Source organism: Perca flavescens, chromosome 5 (assembly GCF_004354835.1).
Source record: "Perca flavescens isolate YP-PL-M2 chromosome 5, PFLA_1.0, whole genome shotgun sequence".
Classification (NCBI taxonomy): Eukaryota; Metazoa; Chordata; class Actinopteri; order Perciformes; family Percidae; genus Perca; species Perca flavescens.
In genome coordinates, this window is record NC_041335.1 from 29790511 (window position 1) to 29815438 (window position 24928).

A 24928-nucleotide genomic window follows, 5' to 3' on the forward strand; every position below is an offset into this window, starting at 1 on the left:
AAGAAACAATTGTCCATCTATATTTAATCTCCTTTACTAACTGGACATGGTTAAAAGATGTTTTGTCTCTCTTGTGAGATATTTCTTAGGTCGCTAAGGAAACTTAGTTATTTAACCTCTGTGGGGTCATTGTCAAGATGATCGATACTGCTTTGTTCTTTGCTCCTTGCTGTCGTAGCGACAGTCGTTATGGTCGTTGGAGACATAACGACTGGTCGTTGAAACACCCACCAAGGCCAAGTCTGGACGACCATCGTTGGCGTTCTCACATGCGGCCAAATGTGTCAAACCTCCTCCCGTGTTAAGCTACGGTTTCTCTATCCGGGTGTATATGGCTTCCTTTACACCCCTTTCCAACCATCCATCCTCTCTGTCTAAAAGTTGTACCTGATGATCCTTTACACTTTAGATGAATGGAAACTGCGGAGTCTTGACCTGAGGCGTTGTTTTGTTCCTCCAATATACATGTCTGTGCATTCCTCCCTGCGTTGAAGAAGTCTCTCGGATGAGAGGCAAAACGTCTTCAGGGCACCTTTTAACCATAGTCCAGTTGCCTTTGAGTTTAACCCTTCCCTGGATGACTGAGAACTGTAGATTAGTATGTGCCAAAAAGGTATACTGTAGGTGTGATACAGACATAAATAGACCAAAATCTCCATAAGAGATTATGATTGATAGTGTTTTGTGCTCATTGCAACAGAGTTGCGCGCAGTCATAGAGGTGTTGGTTAAAAGTTCTCCGGGCGAGGCACATCTGCATTCCCCAAACAAAGGAAACGCTGATGCACAGATGGTTTAGCTTAAGCTGTAACTGTAAAATAGTTAAGGTCCCAGTGGCCTCGAGAAAAGCACATTGTGAAACAATGAGTAGAATGAGGAACAGAATGTACTGCTTGTGTGAGCAGAAGAAGAAGCAACACAGCACAGTGGCCTCCACCCTGGCGTGGGTTGTGAGAAGATAACAGTCCCTGTGCTGGAGAAGAAGACAACGCTCCAGAGCGAGGAGGGGTATAAGAGTTTAGGGAAAGGATAGAACGGGGCTCACTCGGAGGAAGAGATACGCGGACTGGCTCCAACTATTTGTCTGTTGCTAGGAAAACTTAGTCTCTGCTTTGTGATCCCCACAGATCTGCAGATTGGTGCCTGTAACTCTCATGCTTGACTAATTAAAACGTACTCGTTCGAAATGGTACTATCGTCTCATTGATTCTTGTGTAGGATCTGTGTAAAACCAATTTAAGAATATGCGGGGAAGAGTAACTGGAGTCAGGTTTTGGTACTTTTTTTTTTTAGGGACACACAGAGGATTTTCACCAACAGAACTTTCAGATATCTTTTAGAATTTAGACTTCTTAATGATTAAACATGGTAATGATTAACACAGACAAGTTCAAAGTGTGGCAGTTCCCACATATTTCAGTTTTTATTTATATATATTTTGAGAAAGAGGACATTACAGAAATGATGCTGAGTTAAAAAGACCCACTGTTGCATACATTATATGAGAGAATGAGTTGTGAAGTGCAGAGAACGGTTTTGTGTCCAGACTTACCAACTCTCTCATCTTCATTCTGCTTGCTGTTTCAACGGGAAAGAGACATATTGCTAACAGCTGATGGCCGATGGGGGCACATTATGTTATTAAACTCAGTGAAGTGTAGAGGAAAAGCGAAAAATGTAAAGGAAAAGAGGAGTGGGAGAATGAGAAAGTAGTAAAATGCAGAGGAGGAGAATAACAGTGCGGATAGTGACAGACAGCTTAACTTTGTTCTACATTTAAGTTTAGGAACTGCTTCAGAAAGGGTCATCTTGCCACGTTCTTCCATCCTCTTTCCTTCTTTTCTTTTACCTCAGTTTGAATTCCTTTCAACATGTAGGACACTAAAAAACATAAGACGTCCATGCTGTCTGGAAACCTTAGATACTTCCAAATTTATTTCCTGAATGCCTGAACTTTTAAAGAACCTGTGAGAGAAAAACAGTCCACTTATTCTTTATGTGTAATTACATGCTGTCAGATAGAGATTTACAGCTCCACCTTTAGCACACATGAAAGATACACAAACACATCATGATCACAGAAAACTAACGAAATGTTTGTATATTGCAGCATGGGACCCCTCCCCTCTTGATTGCAGCCGGCTGTGGCAACATTCAGATCATTGAGCTGCTGATGAGAAAAGGCGCCGAGATCCAGGCCCATGACAAGGTAAAGACTCATCTGTTCGGTCCAATCAGTGTGGCTCAGGCATCCGAGCAGAAGAATGTGACAGTCTGTCATTTGGATTATGATGGGGGCTATCTACACTATAAATACATGGGCCCATGAACTCATTGCACTCAGCTGTACTGCACAAAGTACCGTAGAGACTAGCATATGCTGCAGTACACCCGTATGTTTTATATAGCATGAAAAAGCCCTTAAGATAGATAGATACATGATCCTTTCATAAGTTCATCAATTTATACCAACAGAACTGCTTCAAAATATGTAAACTACAAACTGCTTGGCAAAATAAATGAGAAAAACTATTTCCATAAATTCAACAAGCTTTTACTTAAACACTACTGTCACTGTTTTGGCTAAAGAACATGTTTTACGTGCTTCAATGTTATGGTCCTTCGACTTTCAGTTTAATGATATTCTGATTAAAAAATGTCAAAACATAAAGAAAAAGTTCCCAGAGCCCAAGGTGACGTCCTTAAATGTCTTGTTCTGTCCACTTTAACAGAAGATATTTAGTTAACTGTCATAGAAGAGAAAGAGAAATAATTATTCACAAATTCATAGAAAATATTGACATGGGAGAAACTGGAACTGAAACTTTGGCATTTTGTCAAACAAAATGATCTAAACAATTAATTGATTATTGGCATTACATTTTTTTAATGAATAAACTGATTGTTCTTGCTCAAAATGTATCCTATACAGTCTAGTTCATACATGCAATGCATAACAGTCAAACAGACTGTGTTTAACTATTGTGTGATTTTGCACGTTGCCACATTGTGATTGTGCATACCAACCTGATGGTGTAAAATTGATTTCACCACACCACCAAGCCCTGGGGAGAGGTTTGTTCTTTTATGGTTTTCTTTTGGATTGTAGCAACATGAGCACATTATAAAAGTAGAGTCTAAACTTGAATACATTGACCGTAGTCCTCTTTTCCTTTTTCAAGTATGATCAATTCCTTCACTGCATATCTTACACGTGTACATCTGGAATTGTTTGATTTATTGTAAATCCTCACAGACATCTGTGTCAGTAATTTGCAAATTACTGACACATTGTCACCAGATTTCTAGTAGGTTCAGTTTTAAACCGTTACCATTAGCTGACATTTAACAACAACAACAAGTTGGCGAGTACAGCTCTGAATTGTATACAAATACTTTAACTGGGCAGGCAGGATGCTAGCACATCGTCAAATAGTTCCAGGCTCTTTGTCAGAAAACATGCTGTGCAGTATTTTAGGGGGATGTGTTCATATCACCGGGCTACAGACACATCCCCGGATAGCTTGATTTTCTAGTAAAGGTCAGGGATAAATCTTGGAATTTTCTTCTCTTTTGAACAGAGCGGAGCCAATGCTATCTACTACGCAGCAAGACATGGCCACGTCGAGACCCTGAAATTCCTCCATGACAAGAAATGTCCTCTGGATGTCCAAGATAAGGTGAACAAGTGCCTCTTTTCCTCACACTCACAAACACACACACATACTTACTACTACTCACCACACTCGGTTATCTATCAGCAATTACTCACTCACTCCTACCCATCAAACCTCTTGAGAAGCATTACTTTGATTCTCCAAAATGCCCAGATACACACACACACACACACACACACACACCACAGTTAGCACCTGGGGAGGAAACCAGTTACTCTGGCATTTTATCAGCTTATTTGCTGTTGCTATAGAAACAGGTCTTGCTGAGAAAGAGATTGTGTGTGTGTGTGTGTGTGTGTGTGTGCGTGTGCGTGTGCGTGTGCGTGCGCGCTTTTGACGCTGGTGTAACCTCGATCACAGAGCTGGCTTGGGCAGGCAAATTCCCAAAAGCATTTTTTCCAACCCTTCAATCATTTTACCTGCTGGTGGTTTCCTCGTCTGTCTGAGGATCATCTTATCACTATAACCCTGAAATCACAAGCTGAGGCGTCTGTGTGTGACCAAGTAATTGTCTTATAAGAAAGGGAAAGACCTTTCAACACCTTTTCAACAAAGTGATTTTTTTGTCCTATTTTCTGTGCTTTTATTTAATCCCCTTAATTAAATAGCTCTTATTTCTTATCTTATCAACATAGATCCATTAGATGCTATTTTCAGCTGTCCACTCTCCCACCTACAAGCGAACATATTGTCTCGGGTGTCGTTTCACATAAGCAGCTTCTCTGCTAGCTTCCCGTCTGACTGGCAGCCATAAAGTTAAAGCTGATGGATCGATTTTTAACGAGTCCTATGTCTGCATAAACAGGACAGTAAAATATGAATGCCTTGTTTGAGTGGAGGTTTGGGAAACAAGACGTGATGTCACCCAACATCGCATAGAGCACCATTAACTTTTGGCTTAAAACATAAAACTCTCAAGACATCTTTTTTTATTTTATTGTAAGTTGTGGTTTACATAAACTTTTCTGTGTATTTGAACTGCTGATTTATTGATGTTAATTCTTTGTTGTCTCCTTTAGTCGGGGGAGACTGCTCTTCATGTGGCGGCCCGCTACGGCAACGTGGATGTGGTGAGCTATCTGTGCAGCATTCGGGCCAACCCAGACCTGACTGACAGGGTAAGCACATGCACACAGTCACATACAGCAAAACAGCAGTGTTATTATTTTTGTTACATTTTTTTTTAAAGACCTTACCTCAAGCAAAGGACCAAAGGTTTTTAGTATTTTGCATTCTACGTTTTCATCTCCAGGAGCAGGAGACCCCGCTGCATTGTGCTGCGTGGCACGGATACTCGCCAGTAGCTCGAGCCCTCTGCCATGCAGGCTGCCAAGTGGACGCAAAGAACCGTGAGGGGGAGAGTCCGCTGCTGACAGCATCTGCTCGGGGCTTTGTGGATATTGTGGAGTGCCTGGTAGAGCACAAGGCCGATCTAGAGGCGACTGACAAGGTGATCAGACCTGAACAATTCAGCTCAGTTCCACTCCTTAAACGGTTGCACGATTTTGTTTTCGTGGCAGACGGAGCATCCTGCTGGCCAAAAAGTTTAATATGTTGGCCATGTGATTGCAACATCCCCGGTTTGAGTCTGTCTGGAAACCTTTGTTGCATGTTATGCTGCACTGGTTTCCTGTCTCTCTCTCTCCTGGGTACTATCTAGTAGAAGCAAAACTGCAACCAAATATAGATTTAAAAAAAGACATAAATAAAATTAAAGTACAGTTTGATCTTTTGATTAAAGGCCAATCTCTAGTGATGCACTTGAAAAATAATACAGTACATATCACCTCTCAGGACATCACAGACTGATTGAAAGCCTTCATTTCTGCAAAGTACTTTAACCCTGCTGTAGTTTCACATAAACTGAAAGGTGTTGCAAAGCGCCAAAATTTAATAATGTGACACTGGAGAATTAACTGTGTGTGTGTGTGTGTGTGTGTGTGTGTGCGTGCGTGTGTGTGTGTGTGTGTGTGTGTGTGTGCGTGTGTGTGTGCGTGTGCGTGTGTGCGTGTGTGTCTCCAGGACGGCCACACAGCCCTCCACCTGGCCGTACGGAGGTGTCAGGTTGAAGTGGTCCGCTGCCTCCTCAGACACCACTGCCACCTGGACCAGCAGGATCGCCATGGAAACACGCCGCTGCACATCGCCTGTAAGGATGGAAACCTGCCGGTCGTCATGGCGATCTGCAGCGCCAAGGCCAGCCTCGACACGCCCAACAAGGTGAGGACAAACCTCTGTCCACCACACCTATGCTTCTTCAGAATATGGCTGAAATATCAGCATTGGTTAACAGAATAAATAATTTAATTCTAGTGGTCTAACCAGGTTTTGAGATCTGTATGACTACATACCACTGATGATACAGTAAGTGAGATCACATGACATTACATTAATTTGGGAGAGGCATTTTTATCACAAGTGACTTACTTTTGGGTATTAATTTAATAAGAGTCTTGCTTAAGGACACTTTGACATGTGGATGGTTTGAATCAGGGATTAAACTACCAAAAGCTGCTAGTAGAATTAAGGACCTAAAATAACATCATTTTTGCTAGTAGCATTGCATGATGCATTTCACTACCTTGATGGGTTGACTCTAAATTGTTGAGATTTTCTGGCCTGCACAAGAACCCTGACCTCAAACTAGGGCTGTCCCAAACGATTATTTTTTAAACGATTAATCTAGCGATTATTTTTTTAATTAGTCGACTAATCTAACGATTACTTTTTCGATTAATCGAACGATTACTTTTTCAATTAATCTAACGATTAATTTTTCAATTAGCAATTATTTTCCCATTGCTCAATTATTAACAATTTACACAAAACTAATTTCAATAAGGTTCAAATCTCTATTTATCAAAATTGTTAAACACTGCACTGTTCAAGTAAAATTAATTTGTAGTGCAACCTTAAGCCAGATGTAGGCTATCAATCCAACCACAAAATAAAGTCACTTTCAGGAGGAATACAAAAATAAAAACTTAAAGTTAAACAGAGCAAGTGCAAAAAGAGTAGCCTGTATTAGCTTTTTTTTAACATTAGTAGGTAAAATAATGAATAAGCTCTTGTTTAACATCAAAGCTCTTCTCCCTTCAATCTTACAGTAAAAAAAGTTCAATTTTAGCAACATATGAAATCAGATGTATCAAATAAATCCAACAATAAAACAAATTCACATTTCAAGTCACTTTCAGGAGGAATACACAAATAAAAAACTTAAAAATAAAAAAACAGTAAACAAAAGTGGAATTTTTTCTTTCTCCTTTCTAAGGGAATTATGAGCCCGAGCCCGATTTAAACCTGACAATTTTTTAATACATGGGCCGTTACAATTGATGTTATAAAGGACTCGTGAGATATCGGAAACAATCTGGCCTGGTTGCGCAATTATTGAAGACAGTGCTACATATGGGGGAGACACAGCACAGTTTACCTCACACTCAAGTCAGTGCAGGACATACTGTATACGGTGAGCTACGGGAGAAGCTGGAGAGGCATAGGTGAGCTGCGGTTATCCTGACTCGGGGATCATTTTACAAAGTCTACAGACTACCACGTTGTTGTTGTTGTTGTTGGCATTAAGAGTAAAATACTTTACACACTTTTAGAAGACTGTGGGAGCCTTTTTCTCAATGTGTTGTTGAACTTGCAAAGTATCCATACCTTGTGTGTTGCTGGAGGCACCCATGTTATTTTTAGATTAATACACGCATAGACAGTTAAGTCGATGCAAATTATTTGTGTCAATGTGGCATTTACATAATCGATGACGTCGACGAATCGTCCCAGCCCTACCTCAATCCCATCCAACACCTTTGGGATGAACTGGAATGCTGACTCTTTTGGCTGAATAGGAGCAAATCCCTGCAGCCATTTTCCAACATCTAGTGGAAAGCCTTCCTAAAAGATTGCAGGCTTTTATAGCTGCAGATTAATGCCACTGGTTTAGAAACATGGTTTTAACATGGTCCTTTTGGCCATGTAGTGTTAGCTGTTCCATCCAGGCTAAACTAGAGCTAACTACAGGCCAAACAGATGGATAAACAAACATAGAAAGCAAACATATTAAAGAGATTAAAGGGATCTCTGTAAATACATGCAGCCTGAGGATTTTTGCTGTGTGATCCATTCTAATCTTGAGTGGCCTCATAAACCCTGCATTCAGTATATTGCTTATAAAAATATTTAGTGAAGGTCTATTTACTGTAGTAGTAGTTAAAATTCAGAACTGATTTGAGCTCACGTTGAAAATCTGTGAGCATTTTTTGCACTGAAAATGGTCTCTATTCTGATATAAGCAGCTTTATTTCTTATTTGGGTGAACTGGTCCTTTTAAGGGAGTTCTCATGTACAGTACCTAGTTAATATTTGACTGAAGAGCCCATCTATATTTGCCTCTCTGTCAGGTACGACATCCCACAAATGTTTCTGCCTTTTCACTTGTCCTAATATAAATAAATAAATCTTCTTCTTCTTCTTCTTCTATTTTGACGGCATCCTTTTTAATGTGTTCTGTGACAGGATTGCTTTTCTTCAACGCTGGTAGCCCTCGGAACAGAATATTCTTTTCCCCAGAATAGTTCAGGGAAGTGATGTGCATCAGAAGCAGACAGCACTGCCAGATATGTTTTAGATTTATTCATTATTTTCAGCTTCTGCTTATTTTTGTTTTGTTTTCTGAAGCAGCATATCACACATTGCCGAGTCTGTGCCTGGATTTGTCTTCACTGTCTGCTGCAGACACTAGGGAGGAAAATGAGGAGGGTGAAATTTTAAAATGTCTCCTGTTCTGTTTACAGCAGAATAAAACTGGATGAAAGCCTTCTTGTTTTAAGTTGTGACAAAAAGGAATTGATTGTAACGCTGCCTTCCAACAAGCGTATTCTGTGGAGGGTATTGATATTTTCCAACGCCTTTCTTTGGTCTTCTGGCACAGAAAACTTTTATAGAGGTGTGTCTGTATTTGGAGTTTACTATAGACTATATTGTGGTCAAAAATAGCGATGTTTAGCGATTATTACTATTATTATGGAAACTACAGAGTGCATTGTGAACACAACACAGTGCTCCTGCTCTGATTACAAGTTTTATTTACCATAACCCCCACCGGAGCACCTTTCTACCAGTCAAACAGAGGCCGTAACACAAGATGTAGCAGCAGGTTAAGTAAAGGCACAGTCATATTACATTTTTGTCCTACGAATATTCACTCTGCCTCCCATTTCAACTTTTCCTAGCCAAATGCTGGGCAATTTCAGTTAACGAAAATGTAATGTGACTTTACCTTGAAGCACAAGTTGTACTCTCTGCGTCTGTCAGGGTCTCTGTGACATAAATGTCATTGTCTACTCATGTTCACAAAGATACGAATTTGTCCAAGCCGACAAACGCTTGAACACATCTGTCACACTTTCACAGACATGGGCAGATAACAAAATGTATACTATGTGGGTGCAGACAGTATAACTTCAGCTTTTGCATCCATTTTTGATTATATAAGGTGGACCAGATAATTCTTGTATTTGTTTATTTTGCACAATAAAATCAAGAATCAATAACACAAAAAAGTTAAATAATAAAAAATAAAGATTTTGCAGGTGAGATTAAGACTCGGGTCAGACAGGGTTTAAGCCTTTTTATAATTATTAACAGAGGTTGACTGAGCTGAGCTCCCCTGTATCTAATAGATACAGCCATGCCTCATCCTGTGGGATCTTTATCCATTTCCCACTTGATATGAAACTTAACAAAACATATTCTACAATGTAGCCAATTACAGTCTTTGCAGTTTTTCGTAGATGTCAAACCAAAAATTATTCCTATTTTTTACTCTTTATCCAGTATGGCAGAACTCCCCTCCACATGGCTGCGAACAACGGGAGCCTTGAGGTTGTCCGCCATCTCTGCCTTGCTGGAGCCAACATTGACGCCGTCACCAATGTAAGTCACTGCACAGCTTTCTTCTTTTCACTGGTTTCCTTCACTTCGCAGAAAACAGGAGCTAAACATATGTCATAATGCGTTATGAGGAGAATTTTTCTCAGGCACTGCGGGCAACTGTGAAAACAATTACAGTAAAAATCCAGTCCAGCGTTTTGTCATTTTGATTAATTACGCTGTATAAGCTTTTTTTTTTATTTGAACCCTGCTGCTCTCAGTAGAGCTGAATACATTAGTACATAGAGAGGATTTGCCTCCATGATAGATTTTATCATATGAATCTTCTGAGAGCTTTGACCATGGTTGAATGAAATGAACAACTTACCTGACATAGCTCATACAAACTGAAAACATCTCTGTCTCTATTTCTCCAAATAATGGCTCATTTGTTGGTGAGTTGTTAGTGTCCTGCATCACTACAGAGTCACTGCTCACTTTTTACACTTAATAAAAGTAGAAAAGCTGATGGAAGCTTTTTGACTTAAACTGGATTTAATCTGCAGGAATTCATTATTAGCAGGGCCCTCTTGATACTGAGCGGCACCACCTTTCTTTTCTACAATCTCTGCCTCTGTGGGTTTAAAGCTTAAAAATCTGAATGGGTTTCCTTACTTTTTATTTTTGAAATTGACTTAACCTCTCTAATCCCAAATTTCCCTTTAAGTAGTTTCAAAGTTTTGACAAAACAGTTTTTTCCTCTGAGTACATTAGTGGCTCATAGTTTTGAAATATTCAAACCCAAGTTGTCCGTTTTTATAGCTGCACCATTACATCAAATAAAAACGGTTTGTTTATTTTTTTATTCGAAATTTTGTGTAATTCAGCCAAGAATATTTGGTATCTTTAGAAACATTGGAGTCTCAAAGCTAAATAAATAAATACATTTGCTATTCATTCATTTTATCCTTTACTGCTGTGCACTGACTAAAAGACTTGCAGTAATACGTTTGAATTAATTAATCAATCAGAGGCATTGTCCCCCCCCCCCCCCCCTTCCTATAATTAGTACCCAAATTGCAGTTATTTCTAGAAAATTATTGAGCAATAATTAAGAAATGATGGACCTGTAAAATAAAGGGTAACCAAAATTTCTTTCAGGACAAAAATATTAAGAATGTATATTTTAAATTCAGTCCATCCACTGCACTAAGTATGTGTCTTTATATTTCAGTCAATTTTACATGAATTCACATAAACTAAATGTACCATAGATTTCTCCTTTATTCTCATTCTCATGTTTATTATAATGTACAATGAAGTAGTAAATGCAGTCATGAAAAACAAGTGAGTGTTTATGCAGAGGTTGTGTCAAGAGTCCTAAAGCAAACTCTTCCATTTTATGACTTTATTGAGTTGTTTCAGCAGAGTCTGAACAGCAGGTGAAGTGTTGAGGCTCCGACAGCCGCAGGCTGTCAGAGCTTTTATCAAACGGTTCAGGATCAAATAGAGAGCAGAGTTGCTACGAGGAGTCAGAGACGAGGTTCACTCATTTCCTCTGGATACGAGTGTGTTTGACCTCTGAGTATGGGTAGGAGTAGTTCCTGTCCAATGATTTTAGATGCTGTACATGAAACACTTTGCTCCTCCTGGTGTTTATAACCTCCACTCTGTCAGCTGATATTTCTCCTGTAGCCCCGAAACATGGGTTCATTTTACCCATGTTCAAAGAGCAAATAGATTGTTTTTTTGTTTTATCACTTCCCCTATATATAAAATAATTGAATTAATTACTTAAACGCCGTCAGTATGTAAGGTAGATTGGTCAGATAATGGTATCTGACCAATGAACTAGTCCTACCCATAATGATATCTGATCAATCCACATTACATACCTTTTCTTTATTAGTGTCATGAATGAAATGAAATTCAGTGTTTATGCAGTTAGATTCATTAACTGCCGATTCAGTTTTTAGTAGGGCTGCACAATTAATTGCAATTTTATCGAAATCGCAATATGGACTAGTTTAATATCCAAAAAATAAGTTTTGTGGTGCTGCAGATACATCCCAGCCTACAAATTGTATCCTACAGACTAAAGAAAAAAATCTTTCTTTGGAACAGATCCTCGCAAAAATCACACTTCAATCATTTTTTTTTTTTTTTTTTTTTTTATATATTTTTTCGCATGGCGCAGTGGATATGACACATACCTTTGGTGTGGGAGATCTGGGTTTGATTCCCACTGTGATACATCAACCAATGTGTCCCTGAGCAAGCCACTTAACCCCTAGTTGCTCCAGAGGCGTGCAACCTCTGACATATATAGCAATTGTAAGTTGCTTTGGATCAAAGCGTCAGCTAAATAACATGTAATGTAATGTAAAGAGTTGATTTCCTTGTCATTTAATTGTGGTTAAGGCACTATTTCCCTTTAATCTGGTGAGCAAATATACTTTTTGTCTGCTTTTATTTAGATAATCAGTTTATTGAAAGGCGTTTTATTTATTTTTTTAAAGGCTCCAGTGCCAGATGTCCCACACTGAGGTTTCTTTCTCTCTCTCTGCATTCTCTACCTGTTAATATTGTATGGCAGCTGATGTGCTATGCATTTTTAATCTGGAAATAGCACATATAGAGATGTATTATTCATCATCCAGTGGCCTGCGGTCAGCGTGTTTTTGTGGAGCAGCTTTGGGAGGACAAGCTCAAGGCTCAATTTCTATAATTTTCTCTGTCATTGAGTACTGAAACAACACATTTGTGACTCAGTAGGGTGAGCTAGCATTGTGAGTTTGAATTAAATTTTCAGCCTCTGTTGTATGTAATCATGCTTCTCTCATCTTGCCCTTTTGCTCTGCCTTGTATATAATCACATCATAAACATATTGAATTCAATTTAATCTAAATCAGAGATACTAGATGATCTAATATTCTAATATTCATTTTGTGGCCAACATAACACCAGTCGTTCACATCATCTGCCAGTACTGGCAAGATGTAAGTACTGCTAAGTACTGATAGTAATAGTCGTAACACCCTGCCATCTGTAAGAGCGAGCCCCATAAAATGACTCACATTTAAATCACACTCCGTGGACTCGTGCTTTGAGCTGCACTTCATTTACATTTCTGACATTTAGCTGATCCAAACAACTTAAAGGTCAGTGTTGTTGTGCCCATATAATATTATGTGACCTTATCAGAGAGCACAGAGCCAAAGAAATACTAAAACTAAGAAGAGAATGAAGTTAGAAAATGATATTCTTGGTTGTTTCTTCTAGATAAAACAATCTGTAATTAATATCTTTTCATAACAAACCCAGTTGAACATCCTTTGCTGTAATGGTCCGCAGAAGTAGGAAGCGTTCGGTGGGCGTTTCAGGCTGTCGAGCAGATTTCCCTGTGGAGCAGCAGCCAGAGCCGGACGGTGACAGATGGCTGCATTACCAAAAGAGACATGAAAATTGTTGGGATTTTATTTTTTCTGTGTTGAGAGAGAATAACAAATTAGGGCAGTTGTAGAGTGGAAAAGAGTGCACATATTTGTGTGTGTGTGTGTGTGTGTGTGTGTGTGTGTGTGTGTGTGTGTGTGTGTGCGCGCATGTGCGTAGGTGCGTGCGTGTGTGCGCGCATGTGCGTACGTGCGTGCGTGTGCACGCTGAACTCTGCAGCTGAAGTTAAACTACTGAAATCAACTGCATGAAAAGATATTTCACAGATTCTGCACATGAAAGTATTTTTACTGGTGTTGTGGAGAAATTTGCCTCAAGTGATGTCACTTTAGGCAAAATATCCAGGTAGCACAGGAAATTATTCTTGTCCTCTACAACAATAAACATCTCACAGAAGTGGTTAAAAATGGACTCTGAAAAGGCAGAACAGAATAGTCAGCCTGACCCTCTTCTGGTTGTCTCTCTTTGAAAAATAAGTGATCACTCTCTTCTCATAATTTGGCAAAGCTGCTTGAATCTCGCATGCTATGCAGTTCACACACAACACCCTGCTTGAACCATAATCATGTCAAAACTGTGTTTGTGTGTTTGGCCTGATCAACAAACATCATACCATACAATACAGTTAGATGTTTCTATAATTATTATTATTATTATTAACGTATGGAAGTGCAGTGTGATTCCTTGTTCTAAAAATGACAAGACTAAAAAGCTCTGAGATATTAGGCTTCCTAAATGAAATGTCAACAAAGATTTGTATTAGAAACACTTGAGCGTACATTCACAACAAACTAATAAAATGTAAGGGATTATCTGTTTGCTCAAGATTTCTCATGCATTTATTTGTCCCTTTCTTTTTCTCTCTCAGGATGGAAAGACAGCAGAAGATTTGGCTCATACTGATCAACATGAACTCATTGTTTCTCTGTTGGGAAAGCTTAAAAAGGTAAAATACGACACAACTAAGCCTTTCAATAAATGGTTTATTATTTAAATCTAATAAGGGGGGAAAGAAAAGATTTGACGGTTGGTTTCACAAACACTCATCACACTTGGTTTATTTCAGTGCAGAGGTGTGGAGAGAGACGTATGCAACAGTAAGGTGTTAGATTTCAGCATTTTTAGACATTTTGTAGCAGCACTTTACCTAACATACAGGTAGAAAAGATTATAGAAATGATACAGTAGCTGAAAGTTTTTTTCTCTTCAAAAACAATAAACAAATACTACTCATCTATGTTTTGAGGTACTGTTTTTGACAATAACACAAGCTTATAGAACTTTAGAAATTAGCTTCAAAACTTTATAATGCTTTGTGTATTTTTACTTGTTACATTTTAGCCTTTTGACTGACTAAAAGTATATTGAATGAACTGGTTGGGCTTCAGTGTCTTGCTCAGAGGCACTTCAACACAACAGAACTCAAACCATATAGAAGGGATATTTCGGGCTGTAGCTAAACGTATTTTAGCCACCTAAAAAGATCAGTATCGGTTTAAGTGTACACTATATTTAGAATATTTTCACCGCTTCACCTTGCTGTCAGATGGCCCTTTTCGACGGGAAACTGAAGCCGTTATATCCACCTTTGATCTCTTCGAAGCCACCAGACTCCTTTGACAAAAAGAGTAATTTTACCTCACAGAATACGGGAGTTGCTGGTCTACCGCTGCCTCGATCGGTTAGTTTGTTTGTGTTCCTGTGTGACTTTTGGTGAATCCAAGCTAACCCTTTAAAATGTCTGACAGCAAGGTAAAGCAGTATATATATATATATATATATATATATATATATATATATATAGCGTACACTTAAACTGATAAATAGTTTTTTTAAGGTGGCTAAAATACCTTTAGCTGCTGCCCCCGTCCACAGCTTTACATCCGTGTCAGTACTCCGGCTCTGTTTCTCCAAACTGGGGACACGCCAACTGCTCTCTACTGCCGGTAATAGACGGAGTACCTTCTGAGTTTTCACATCAAAATATCCAGACTATCCCTTTAAAGTATATTACATGAAATGGTTGGGCTTCAGTGTCTTGCTGAAAGGCACTTCAACAAGACAGGACTCAAAACTCCTAATTACATGACATTAAGCTTTTCTGTTTGCACCAGGTGTTCATTCCAGTCTGCCCATTCTGACTCGAGTCACACCACTAGAACACAGTCCTAAAGCTAAATGTTACCAACTTCTCCTCTCATACATTTTTCCAGAAAACCTGCTGAGATTCAGTGCACAGCGTGAAAACATGACAGCAGCAACTGTGAAAACAGTCATCCTCTGCATATGCTGGGCTAATTTAAGACTCTTTGGCACATTGATGCCAGTTTTGACTTCCCAAGAACCCAGCGAGGAAGAAAAAAACCCAAACTTCTCGTCCTCTAACTTCTAAAGAGAATATATAGATAAGTTGTATTCTGCTCGGATGTGAATCACACTCGTTGAAACGTATTGAACTTTATTTATTGAATGTATTAACATGACCCTGGTGGGAGTAGGGGGGGCTTTCATATCCCACACAACCACTCACAGTCTTTGAAGCCACTTCTGTTACATGACTCATCTGTTGGATGGTTACAAAAAAAGTGTCTTATATGTTAACACTGTTGAATTGGCAGAATTACAAAAAAAATGGCTTTCGTTGTTTACATATCTGAGTGTACAGCGTGCTTTATTCTTTTACAGCAGTGATCTTCAATAAGGGGTCCTCAGAGTCATTGCAGGGGGGCCGCCAAATTATTGTTTAATACTTTTAAAGTTTTTATCCCAAAAAATTTAAAATATGTCTGAAAACATCAACATGAATCCAACATATTACCAAAGATATATCGTAAAAATACGCTTACTGGCCTGTAAGGTAGCCACTATGGTAGCCATCAGTTAAGCTTATGGATTCACTGTGTGTTCGACATTAAAACATTATGATATATGAATATGTAAACAAATATTTGAATAGCTTAGTATTGTAGGGCCCCATAAAAAGGTATGTGTAAAGGCTTTAGGCCGCCCTACACGTTATTGTAGGCCCAGTTTATTATGCAACTCAATTTTATACAATATATGTAGTAGGGGGTTCCTGCTCGTATCACTTTCAGTTAAGGGGTCCTTGGCTTAAAAAAAAACGTTGAAGACCCCTGTTTTACACAGTTCAACTTTGTTAGACAAGTGGTTGGATAAATAATATTAGGAGGACAACAAAACGAAGAATAATTCACTTTGGTGAAGCACAACACTAGACACATTCTCAGCTACAAGGCATTAAGAACAACAACATCAACCACTCAACACGTGACTTGCTTGTGTCGCTGTTCCTCTATGCCCTACACATTTAAGCTCATTTTTTGGTTTTGGTGTAAAAATATGAAACACAATTTGTTCTGCAAGTGCTACTATGTCTGTTGTGTTTGGATTTTTCTCAAAAGAAGATACAGTATGTGGAACATAATCTGATAAATTGAAGTCTGTCATTTTGATTTTTGGGGCTCCTTGAAATGAAAATATGTCGGAGTCCATGTCATACAGTAGATAAACGTGATTTCAATGTAACCTGAACTGTCAGTGGTTTCTAATGATTCCCTTTTTTGGGGGTGGGGGGGTCAGGACAACCACAAACTGAGCTACATCCAGCAGCTGAGGCCCACTCAGACCGTCCAGCCCAGGATAAAGCTGAAGCTGTTCGGAAACTCCGGAGCAGGGAAGAGCACCCTGCTGGAGTCTTTGAAATGTGGCATCCTGCGCAGCTTCTTCAGGAGGAAGAGGACACGCATGACCAATACAACCCGCCATCCCAACTCCCCCATCAACTCGAAACCCGCTGGTAGGTGACAGACGAAGCTGAGATAATCCCTCACAAGTTTAAGCTTTTACCTGCCGAGGACCAGAGTGATTTATTCTGCCTAAAAAACAGGCCAGGATAATTCATTTTCCGTAATATTCAGTGCATAGCAACAGTGTTCATTTAATGCTTGTTCTCCTTTTCAGACATTCATTGTTCATCATGACATATGGTAGGCGTATTTATCCACCAAAGACAAATTCCACCAAAATTTACCCGGAAAAATCTTGGCAAACTGGTGCTGATGATGATGTTCTTCCATCCTTAAGTGGGTGATAGAATGATTATATAGGGTATTTCACACTGTTCCTTAGGGTCTCCGAATAGGGTATGTAACATTGGTTGGGCTGAAAATGGCCCGGGTGCTGTTCTATGCGCACTAATGCAACACTGTGAAATAGCCCGAGAACGAAACAAGGTTTTCTTCCTTATCTTATCTCCCTTGCTCATGAATATTTAGATGAGCTGCGCGCTGATTGGTTAGTTTACAATGAGCGAAGCACACACACACACGAGCACGCACACACACAGCCCCTCCCCATGCGCGTCTCCATGTCCCCATGTAAAAAGCAGAGCCGTGCAGGCACTTTTGGTTTGGATTAGGGAGGGCAGATGTTCTTCTATCATTGTGTAGTGTATGTATATGTATGTCACAATATTGAAAAATTATGCATGGTAATGTACAGACTTCCACAGAAAAAAACTGTTTATGGACTAAATCTGATGTTTTTGATTAATCTAAATAATGAATTATGTGAAAAATCCATTGCTTTAAAATCAGACATTCTCATTGATTTGTAACATTGTCTACAAAGGCCTAATACACACAGCAATAATAAAGGGCCAAGCCAACTCAAGTGTGCCAACTCAGTACAAAAGGTAAAGAAAAGTCTCTAAAGGCTGTTAATTTTCCATTTATCTTACAGAGTTTATCACGTATATGATATCATTTATAGGCCAACCCCAGCCTGGTCAAAACTTTTGAGAAGTTAAATATAGCATTCAGTTGACTTATATTGTAAGTGGTTTGCAGTTCTTTTTTAAATTGTCTACATGAGTGGTTACATTTAAGAAGGCTTGCAGAATACCAAACTGTTAAATTTTAGAATTAGCTCCATAGTATTTCCAATAATTGTCTTCTGTTTGCCATCCAGTTTAGAGCCCCTGTGTGTAGGCTTTATGTGTAGATATGTAGGATTTCTGTGTAGAATTTATAACTGGGGAGAGTATCAATAAAAGATAGAAGCGTGGGTGACATGCTAGTAACCTACTTCCCCATGTTCACGGATCTGACACGGAAATGAATGGACTGAAAGCAAAATATAGAAAGCACCCATTTTCACCAGGATGTCTCATTCTTATACAAACAAAAAGACAAATTTGAAAGATGCTAAAAAGGTTCCACATTTGAAAAACACATTACACAAGTCCACTTGATCAAACTAGAAACATTGCCCTGCTTAACCTAGTGTTAACCCACTACTCCAATAACCCTAACTGGAATCTTAAAGTAGAAAGAGTTGATCCTTCTTTACTACTCCTCGTCTTTAGAAAAGCTTTTTTGTGAAGTTGACTCCCTGACGTGTTCAGTGTAGTGAACAAAACACTCTTACACACACTTTGTCTTCAGTCTCTCTGAATTTGCGCTCCATCTGCCCTCCCTCACACACACACACACACACACACACGCATGCCATTGTGTTTCCTTAAACCGCTCTATTTTGCGGCGCTCAGGGCCATTACCTCCCAGACAGACGTGATGCTCGCTCAGATAATGGTCAGTTACGTGAGCTGTATTGTGTTACCGATCCCATCCTCTATACTATCTGGAAATCTGCAGCCTCTGTGAGAGCTGCAGAGGGGTTGAGAAAGCTTTTTTTTTCTCGTTCTTTCAATTCTAGCTGAATTCAGTAACGGCCTTTATTGACTCTGTGTTATATCTGCAGCGATACGTGACAAGAGTCCACAGTGAAACACAAAGAAGCAGAGAGGGAACAAGTAGCCGTCATGATGTCCATTTGTGTCGTTCATTTAGATCAAGCATCAAGTCGAACTGTGGCACCGTAAATGCATATTTACTTTTGTCTAGTGTCAATATCTGTAACTTTATGATACTGTTGGCCACAAAACACCTGAACGTGTTCTGCACTCCGCATTGATTTCTGACCTTTCAGGTTGTTAATGCTTCAATTGAGAGAGACGGATCTTCTTTTATTCTTTCACTTTAGTAATATGTAAAACAGCACTGAACATTGAAGAGATATTGTGAATACAGCTTGAGGTTCTTATAAATTGCCCTTTTTTGTAAGACACTCAGTCCTGTCATAAACAGGAAAGGTGTTGACACAGACATATGAGCACCTTTGCATCCCTGAAGTCCAAACCTACAACAGCTGCTATTATTAAAAAAAGGCTGCCTGACCTAACACCAGAAAATCAATATGGCATCAAGTCCATTTTTCATATACCCTAACATTTTTCTCATCCTTTTTGTTGCTCAAGTAGAAAGGTATCTCAAAACAACAAGTGAGAGGCCTGGATTCCAGTTAACATTTTGGCATTTGATGCTTTGCAGCTGTCATTTTACTGTGTTTGCCTGACTATTCAGTTGCCTGAAACTACTCAAGCATGTGTTCTTTTTGGCTGATTGGTTAGGACTGAGATCATCAACTGGCTGCAATAAAAAATAAAATAAAAACAAAACTCATGTCAAAATCCATCTGCAGAAATTCCTCATGCTGGACTCAGAAACCTTTCACAAAATTATTAACTTTGTATAAAGACAGGTTACAAAACAGTGTGCTTATGTCAAAATGAGGCAGTATTGACCTAAACAAATACAGAACTGCAGCAAAAACGATGTTTAGTTGTCGTTGTTTTACTGTAGTTCAAGACCATATAAAACACACTGTAGGTGTGGTCCTACAGACTATGAATACAATCCAAATATGTCTGCATAGTGGATTTATTTGCAATAAAATAGCACCCCCATGTGTTTGCAAGTGTGCAATGATTAGGTGAAAAATAAGACTGGATGCAGATCTATTACTGTACTATTCTAGTAGAGAGTTGGAGTCATGAAGACTTGAGCTCACTTTGTTCTTTTTACAGATAATAACAATCTGAAATATTTCAACATTCAAGTATTAACACAAACAATTACAATTGAAATTTGTAAAACATTTGCTCTGACGTTATATATTTGATCAGTTGAGAATTGATGACACATCTAAGCAACTTTTTCCTTAGGTTGTAACTAGAAGCTGTTTCCCCATTTTAAGTTATATAGTAGTGCTCCAGTCATCTGTGTCAAGGTTCTCCTAAAATAATGAAACATCCTCCTTCTGGCTTTTAGAAATTTTTTAATAAGTATTGTTTTTACAGATTTTAAATATAATTTTTTATATTTGAACATGCTTTCAAAAGAGCATTTAGACAATGAGACACAAAATCGATCCACTGAAACAGCAGATGCAAAACTCTATAAAAAAAAAAGGCATTTAACTTTAAATGATGATACTTTTTCACACTTTTGTAGAATTTGATTTAGAAACAAAATAAAAGATGTATAAATCCAAGTTGAAATCTAAATATATCTAAATCTGACCCTGCAGACATTGCAAACGTTTTCATCCCCTCTTCCTCTGTGTTTAGTGTCGGCGAGTATAACCAACTTGTACCCTGGCTGTGAGAACGTGAGCGTGCGGAGTCGCAGCATGATGTTCGAGCCCAGCCTGACCAAAGGTGTCCTGGAGGTCTTCTCCCCCGTCCACAACGCTCTGTCCTCAGCTGACGAACAGGCCACAAAGGCCATCGACATCCAGCACAGCAACATCCATGGTGAGAACCAGTGGTGGAAGAAGTATTCAGATCCTTTACTTAAGTCACAGGTGTCAAACTGGAGGCCTGCAGGCTAAATTCGGCCCCTCGCAGACTTTGATCAGGCCTGCAAATCAATTTAGGTTCCCATTCAATTTTGGCCCATCACGATGTCGATGTTGATTTTTTTTATATTGCGCTTTTTCCAACGTTCTTCGCTGCTTTTTCTGACGTCTTTTGTCGCTTTTTTCACTTTTGTTGTTGCTTTTTGCAATGAGGAACTTTTTAGTTTAATTTTTTAGGACCAAACTGTAACTGAGACATGCAGTAATACAGTCAAAGATCTTTGACTTTTTTCTCAAATAAAAGCATGTCTATAAAATCTGGCCCTCGATATGATTCTTATTTTCCAGTGTGGCTCTTAGTGAAATTGAGTTTGACACCCCTGACTTAAGTAAAATGTTAACTTGTTTGACTTTAAGTGAAAGTATAAGCAAGTATAATCAGGAAAATGTACTTACAGTATTAAAAGTAAAAACACTCAGTGCAATACAATATTAATAGACTGCTCATGTCACTTATTTCCCTTTGTGTAGGTGTGGGAGAGTTCAGCGTGTGGGAGTTTTCGGGGAACCCGGTCTATTACTGCTCCTACGACTACTTTGCAGCCAACGACGCGACAGCGATCCACCTGGTCCTGTTCAGCCTGGAGGAGTCGTACGAGACCCAGCTGGGACACATCACCTACTGGCTGAACCTGCTGAAGGCCCTCAACCTGCCACAGGACAACATCGGTAAGGACAGGGAGGGCGAGAAGGATGTGACCATTATATGTCATATTCATGACTGCATTAGTGGATAAATGGACAATCGAATATAAAAAAATATATCCTTATTATCCTAAAATACACTTAAATATTAGAGGTTATTACCAATTTACGTACAGGGAAAAAAGTGATTGTAATGCAACTCAGGTTAAAAAATATATATGAAAAAAAGCATTTGAGCAAAACACAAATTATTATCTTGGTTGTATTAGTGCGTTTAACTGGACTTGAGAATAACCTCAGTAATAGATTGCTGTTGAGAAAATGTGTCTTTTTAAAATACAAATCCTTCATATAGCTCAGTACTCCTGTAAAGGGATTTACGTTTTTACCTGACAGTCTTTGGGCTACAACGTTACTGGCCTTAACAGAGACTTTCATCAGTAAAGATCATGGCCTTTGTGAAATGTTAATTTTCATCATGTTGGTCTTCCTAGAAAACGTGGCAACTTTGAGTCATTACATGTCACTAAACAATACCTTGAAAGAGATTGAAAAGCCATTGAACTTACATTAGCTTTGTGTAGGAATACGTAGAATCTTCTGGCTGTTGTCATATTGTTTTGTGTTTGTATATAAACTATTGTAAAAACTAGAAAAAAACTTTTTTCCAGCTTTCGGAGGTCGGATCCAGCAGCCTCTCACCGTGGTCCTGGTTGCGACGCACGCCGACCTCGCTGACGTCCCAAGAGCTTTCTCTGGAGAGTTCACCTACGACAAGGAGAAAGTGCTGCTTAAGGAAGTCAGGAACAGGTACACAAGAGGGATATGTAGATTATTTTGCTATTATTTATTTTATTTTTTCATTTTATTATTAAGATCTGACAGAGGCAAATGGTTCTGTAATAAACTGACTTAAAGCAAGTCTTCTTGCTATGTCAAGTTAATACTACAGTATCCATGGGCCTCAGCAATCGTTGCTATGGAAAACAAAATAAGACACCATAGTTGCTGAAATTACATGAATAGAATGCTGCTGTGATTAATGTTGTTGATGGCATTTACACTTGTTTGACAATGTTTGATGACAGGGATGGTCCTTGGTATACATCTCAGTACTCCTGTAAAGAGATTTAAGTTTTTAAAATGTGTGTTTCTTTGTTTTCAGGTTTGGGGTAGACCTGCAGATCAGTGACAAATTGTTTGTGATGGATGCCGGAGCCTCAAACTCCAAAGACGTGAAGCTGCTGAGGAGTCACCTGCAGGAGCTTCGTGCCAACGTCATCTCTGTGAGCATGCCCACGCGCACACACACACACACACACACACACACACACACACACACACACACACACACACACACACACACACACACACACACACACACTTTATTCCTCACCTGTTTTCTCTCCCTACGACTTTGACTATCCTGACTTGTGTTTGTATTTTAAAAGATTCAGAAAGCATGTGCATACAGTACAATTTAATAAATCAAAAACAGACAGTATTTGTATGAAAATACTCTCTTTACGTGGTTGAAAGCAACAACAATGTCCTTAATTATCTTGTTTTTATTAATTCATAGTAAGTCTGAAGGAGCCAAAAACTTTCCCACGATGTACTCTGCTTTCTTGTATAAAAAATAAACATGTAATAAACATTTAAGGCCGGCTTCACACTGGCTGCGTGGCGTGAGCGTGTCAGCTGCGTGGCGTGTCCGTTTTAATTTCGGCTCCCATGTTAACAGGTTAGAGCTTGCACACTGCCTGCGTGACACGCACGTCTCAGGCGTGGCTCGAGCCGTGCCGAAAACGCGTGCATGCTAGAAATAGAACCGACGCCTATTTTTCACGCGACATGCAAGCGTGTTGGAAGCGTTTCCAGGTAAAATAGAATACAAAAATATGTTTATGTCATTTTGACACAAATACATATTAATAAATGACATATTGATGTTTGAAAGGCTCTAGGTTTTGACATAAAAGCAGATATAAATGTAATTTAAAAAGATAATAATAAGTAATTATCGATTTTCAAATATTGCACCTGTCAATACAGTACATAATATAATACTCTGTAGCCTATTTTGCCGTCAGTACTGCCGACGTTGTCTTTGCTGTAATCAAATCAGTATATATTTATCAATGGGAAACGTACATGTGTACAGACAAGGCTAGCAGCAGCAGCAGCAGCTCCGCATCGGACACGTTTCTGGCGCGCAAAGACGTAGAAAAATGCACGCAGCCGCCACGCGACAGAAACGCCACGCTCACACCACGCAGCCAGTGTGAATCTGGCCTAAGTAGTATATGTGTCACAATTTCTACAGCCAAGAATTTTTTTTTATACAAAAGTACTGAATTCAGGTGCTTATCTGGAATATTTTCTGGAACATTTTCTTCTTCATTTGTCAGTTTAGTTATATATCTTAAGAAATGATAACATACAGTGAATCCACTTATAATATACACCGCCCCGTGCTTTTCCATCGCTGCAGAGGTGTAGTCCCATGACGCTGCTGTCGGAGCGCTTGCTGACCACCTTGCCGACCTGGAGGAAACTGAGCGGACCCAACCAGCTGACGTCATGGCAGCAGTTTGTCAGCGACGTCCAGGAGCACATCAACCCTCTGGTCAGCCAGGATTACCTCCGCACGCTGGCCCTGCAGCTCCACAGCATGGGGGAGGTGTGTGTTTGTTTTATCAGCTTCAACCCAGACTGTATGCAGCTGCAGGAAAACAAGAGAATAATTACAATCTTTTAGGAGTGCGAAAAACAACTCGCTGAGTGTGATAAGCTTCCGAAACTTTAGAGCTCACACATAAACCAAAATAATCCCACACAGAGATTAAATCAAAGTTTTTCTATGTCTGATATACTCAGCGAATCTTGTCTCCAGCCGCTGATTGTCCGTTCACCAGACTACCTCCAGGGTGCACCCTTCGTTGTAATCTGTAAACAATTACTCATAATTGCTCTGCAGCAGGAACATGTTGTTTCTCTGTTTATTTACCAAAACTAGTGCAGTGCCCATTGAAAAGGTGCCTGTTTGGAACGGGCGATAACTTGGCCTGTGGTATTGCTGCTTGTAGAATTCATCAAAACCAAATTGTACCCCAAAATTACTTAAAGAAGGACCCCAAACCACTTCAAATGCAACTCCCCTGTATACCCTAATACTAACTTACAGATTTAGCTGACAGAGAACGTTGCAGATTCAGGATGTAATCACAAAATATCTCAATGAAAATGTGGAGTAATCTGATATTAGCGTCATGGACTCATGGCAGTGCGCTACCCACCAGGCCCGTTATGAGCGCTAAACAGCACATATCTGCGTTCACCAACCACCAGAACCGGACCGTGTGTGTGTGTGTGTGTGTGTGTGTGTGTGTGTGTGTGTGTGTGTGTGTGTGTGTGTGTGTGTGTGTGTGTGTGTGTGTGTGTGTGTGTGTGCGCGCGCGCAAGAAGAGAGAGAGAGAGAGAGAGAGAGAGAG

At 39.4% G+C, this 24928-nt stretch overlaps 1 protein-coding gene across 1 annotated transcript in view; it reads left to right on the forward strand.

Moving 5' to 3' along the window:
• dapk1 (death-associated protein kinase 1) overlaps positions 1-24928 on the forward strand; it is an 88687-nt gene that overhangs the window by 57345 nt on the left and 6414 nt on the right. Inside the window, exons 13-25 of the mRNA XM_028577358.1 lie at positions 2110-2208; positions 3581-3679; positions 4696-4794; positions 4929-5126; positions 5699-5896; positions 9521-9619; positions 13879-13956; positions 16611-16827; positions 20500-20685; positions 21261-21458; positions 22106-22244; positions 22600-22720; positions 23929-24117. Coding sequence (XP_028433159.1) covers positions 2110-2208; positions 3581-3679; positions 4696-4794; positions 4929-5126; positions 5699-5896; positions 9521-9619; positions 13879-13956; positions 16611-16827; positions 20500-20685; positions 21261-21458; positions 22106-22244; positions 22600-22720; positions 23929-24117 — 1920 coding nt within the window. The remainder of the gene's footprint in view (positions 1-2109; positions 2209-3580; positions 3680-4695; positions 4795-4928; positions 5127-5698; positions 5897-9520; positions 9620-13878; positions 13957-16610; positions 16828-20499; positions 20686-21260; positions 21459-22105; positions 22245-22599; positions 22721-23928; positions 24118-24928) is intronic.